At 45.1% G+C, this 2,140-nt stretch overlaps 1 protein-coding gene across 1 annotated transcript in view; it reads right to left on the minus strand.

The window, feature by feature from the left end:
* The window catches only part of LOC106806226 (probable 3',5'-cyclic phosphodiesterase pde-5), a gene marked incomplete at its 3' end in the record, with an annotated part of 54,134 nt that overhangs the window by 11,492 nt on the left and 40,502 nt on the right, over window positions 1-2,140 (minus strand). The window contains 2 exon segments of the mRNA XM_014808096.1: window positions 1-66; window positions 538-649. The exon segment at window positions 1-66 is cut by the window's left edge and continues 15 nt beyond it. Coding sequence (XP_014663582.1) covers window positions 1-66; window positions 538-649 — 178 coding nt within the window.

Consider the following 2,140-nt stretch of genomic DNA (forward strand, 5'->3'; position numbering starts at 1 on the left):
CTCGTGAGCTCGGTCTCGATCCATCATCGGTATAGGCTGTCTTCCCTGCGTCTTCTCCTCATCACCCTGCAAAAGCCACCAGCACTCTTACAATCTCAAACATTAGCGCACACGCAATCACTCCCAATAATAGAACACAAGTCAGAAAAGCCGCAATGTATACGCAATAATACTATGTATACGACAGCATAACGCAATTAATACGCGCAAACGTACCGACTATACTTATCAGCTTACAACTGTCGTTCCTATCTACCTATACTTCGATCTAGTCACAAGATAGTGTCACAAAGAAAAAATTCCAAATTTTTTGATTTTTGGTAAAAGTTATATCAACATGAGCTTGCAAGCCCCTCCCCGTCAGCGCAATAATAGTGCTAGCATAACAAGGAACAAGATTCGAGGGTGGGCCGTGGCCATCTTGCTCAGATAGCTTAACGAGAAACAAGATCCCAGAGTGGACCGTGGCCATCTTCCTGAGGTAGACAGATCGATCATCAGCCCCATTCCCACCACTATATTTACTATAGCGCTTACCTGCTCGTAGAATTCCTCAAAGATGACCTTGACCGTCTTCACCTGGATATCCCACGGCTTGATGCTGGCCGATAGGTCGCAGCCGGTCATGATGATGGCTTGAAGCAGCTCCCTGCAAGCGAAGCCATCACGCTCACAGATCACGCTCTCCCACGGTTAGTCACCGCCGCCGAGATACCCCATATTACTCTACGGTTTCCATGGTAACGCAACATACATCGGTATCCATGGAGATATGAATCTCTACGGTTTCCATGGTAACGTAACGTACATTGGTATCCATGGAGATATGAATCTCTACGGTTTCCATGGTGACGTAACTTACAATGCTATCCATGGAGGATATACGACTACCTACGGTTTCCATGGAGATACATACGACTACCTACGGTTTCCATGGAGATACATACGACTACCTACGGTTTCCATGAAGATACATACGACTACCTACGGTTTCCATAGAGACATACCCCACGATATTTTCCAACGATATGCATCACTCTGTGGTTTCCATGGCGGCATAGCGTTGTATAGTTTTCATTAATATTACGATATTTCACCACCCCCCAGAGATACTTCTCATCTAAATTGTTCACCTGCAGATGCAGCTTTCTATATAGTTTCCATTAGTTGCGAAGAATATGCATCACTTATACAGTATTACAGAAGCAACCATTTCTATGGCGACATAGGTGGCGACATTTTCCATGAAAATGCATTTCGCTATAGTGTCTATGGAGATTTCCTATTTGTTCTCGTAACTATTCTATTTTCGACGACAGCTTCTATGTGCAGGTGCGGGTGCTTTATAGTTTCCATGGCAACACGCTTCTCTACGGTTTGCATTAAGAGACATCCCATATGTTTAGCATGTTTGCTTCTTAGCTCCCTAGATTTCTACCCCTAACGAGTCGTCGTTTTGAATAGCCCCCCTCCAACAAAGGGAGAAAACCCACGTGCGATTAAAAAAATACATCACTAGATCTAGCGATATATACTGAAAGCAATTCGATGTAATCTATTCACAGACAGCTTTCGATTAAACGATCTGCTCGCTACACGTTGACACTTAGAAACTGCATCAAACTAGTTACTAGCTAATAATATGAACAGCAGATGAAAGCACAACTTACGTTATCACGATTCCTGCATAAGTTCCGCTTAGATAATTTCCGAAAAAGCTATCTGCTCGGTGCACGTTGACATTTAGGGACTGCATCAAACTAATTACTAGCTACGTGTAATAATATAAACAGCAGGTGGAAAAACAATCTACGCTATCTCGAGAAGCCGGGGTCGATAAAACAAAGCTCCGCCCATTTTTACCTGTCACTCAGCAGTGTCTCTCACCGCATTGGCACCGGGCAGTAGTGGCTCCGCCCACATTAACGAATGATCACAAAGCTGACATCTGAAGGTCACATCACAGAGGGCACTATACTAAGGTGGGAATTCGCAGCGGGACCCACGCTACAGGGGTAGCCATAGAAGAAGCCACGCTACAGGGATAGCCATAGAGGGAGCCACGCTACAGGGGTAGCCATAGAGGGAGCCACGCTACAGGGGTAGCCATAGAGGGAGCCACGCTACAAGGGTAGCCATA

This window comes from Priapulus caudatus, unplaced genomic scaffold, assembly GCF_000485595.1.
Source record: "Priapulus caudatus unplaced genomic scaffold, Priapulus_caudatus-5.0.1 Scaffold149, whole genome shotgun sequence".
Taxonomy (NCBI): domain Eukaryota; kingdom Metazoa; phylum Priapulida; class Priapulimorpha; order Priapulimorphida; family Priapulidae; genus Priapulus; species Priapulus caudatus.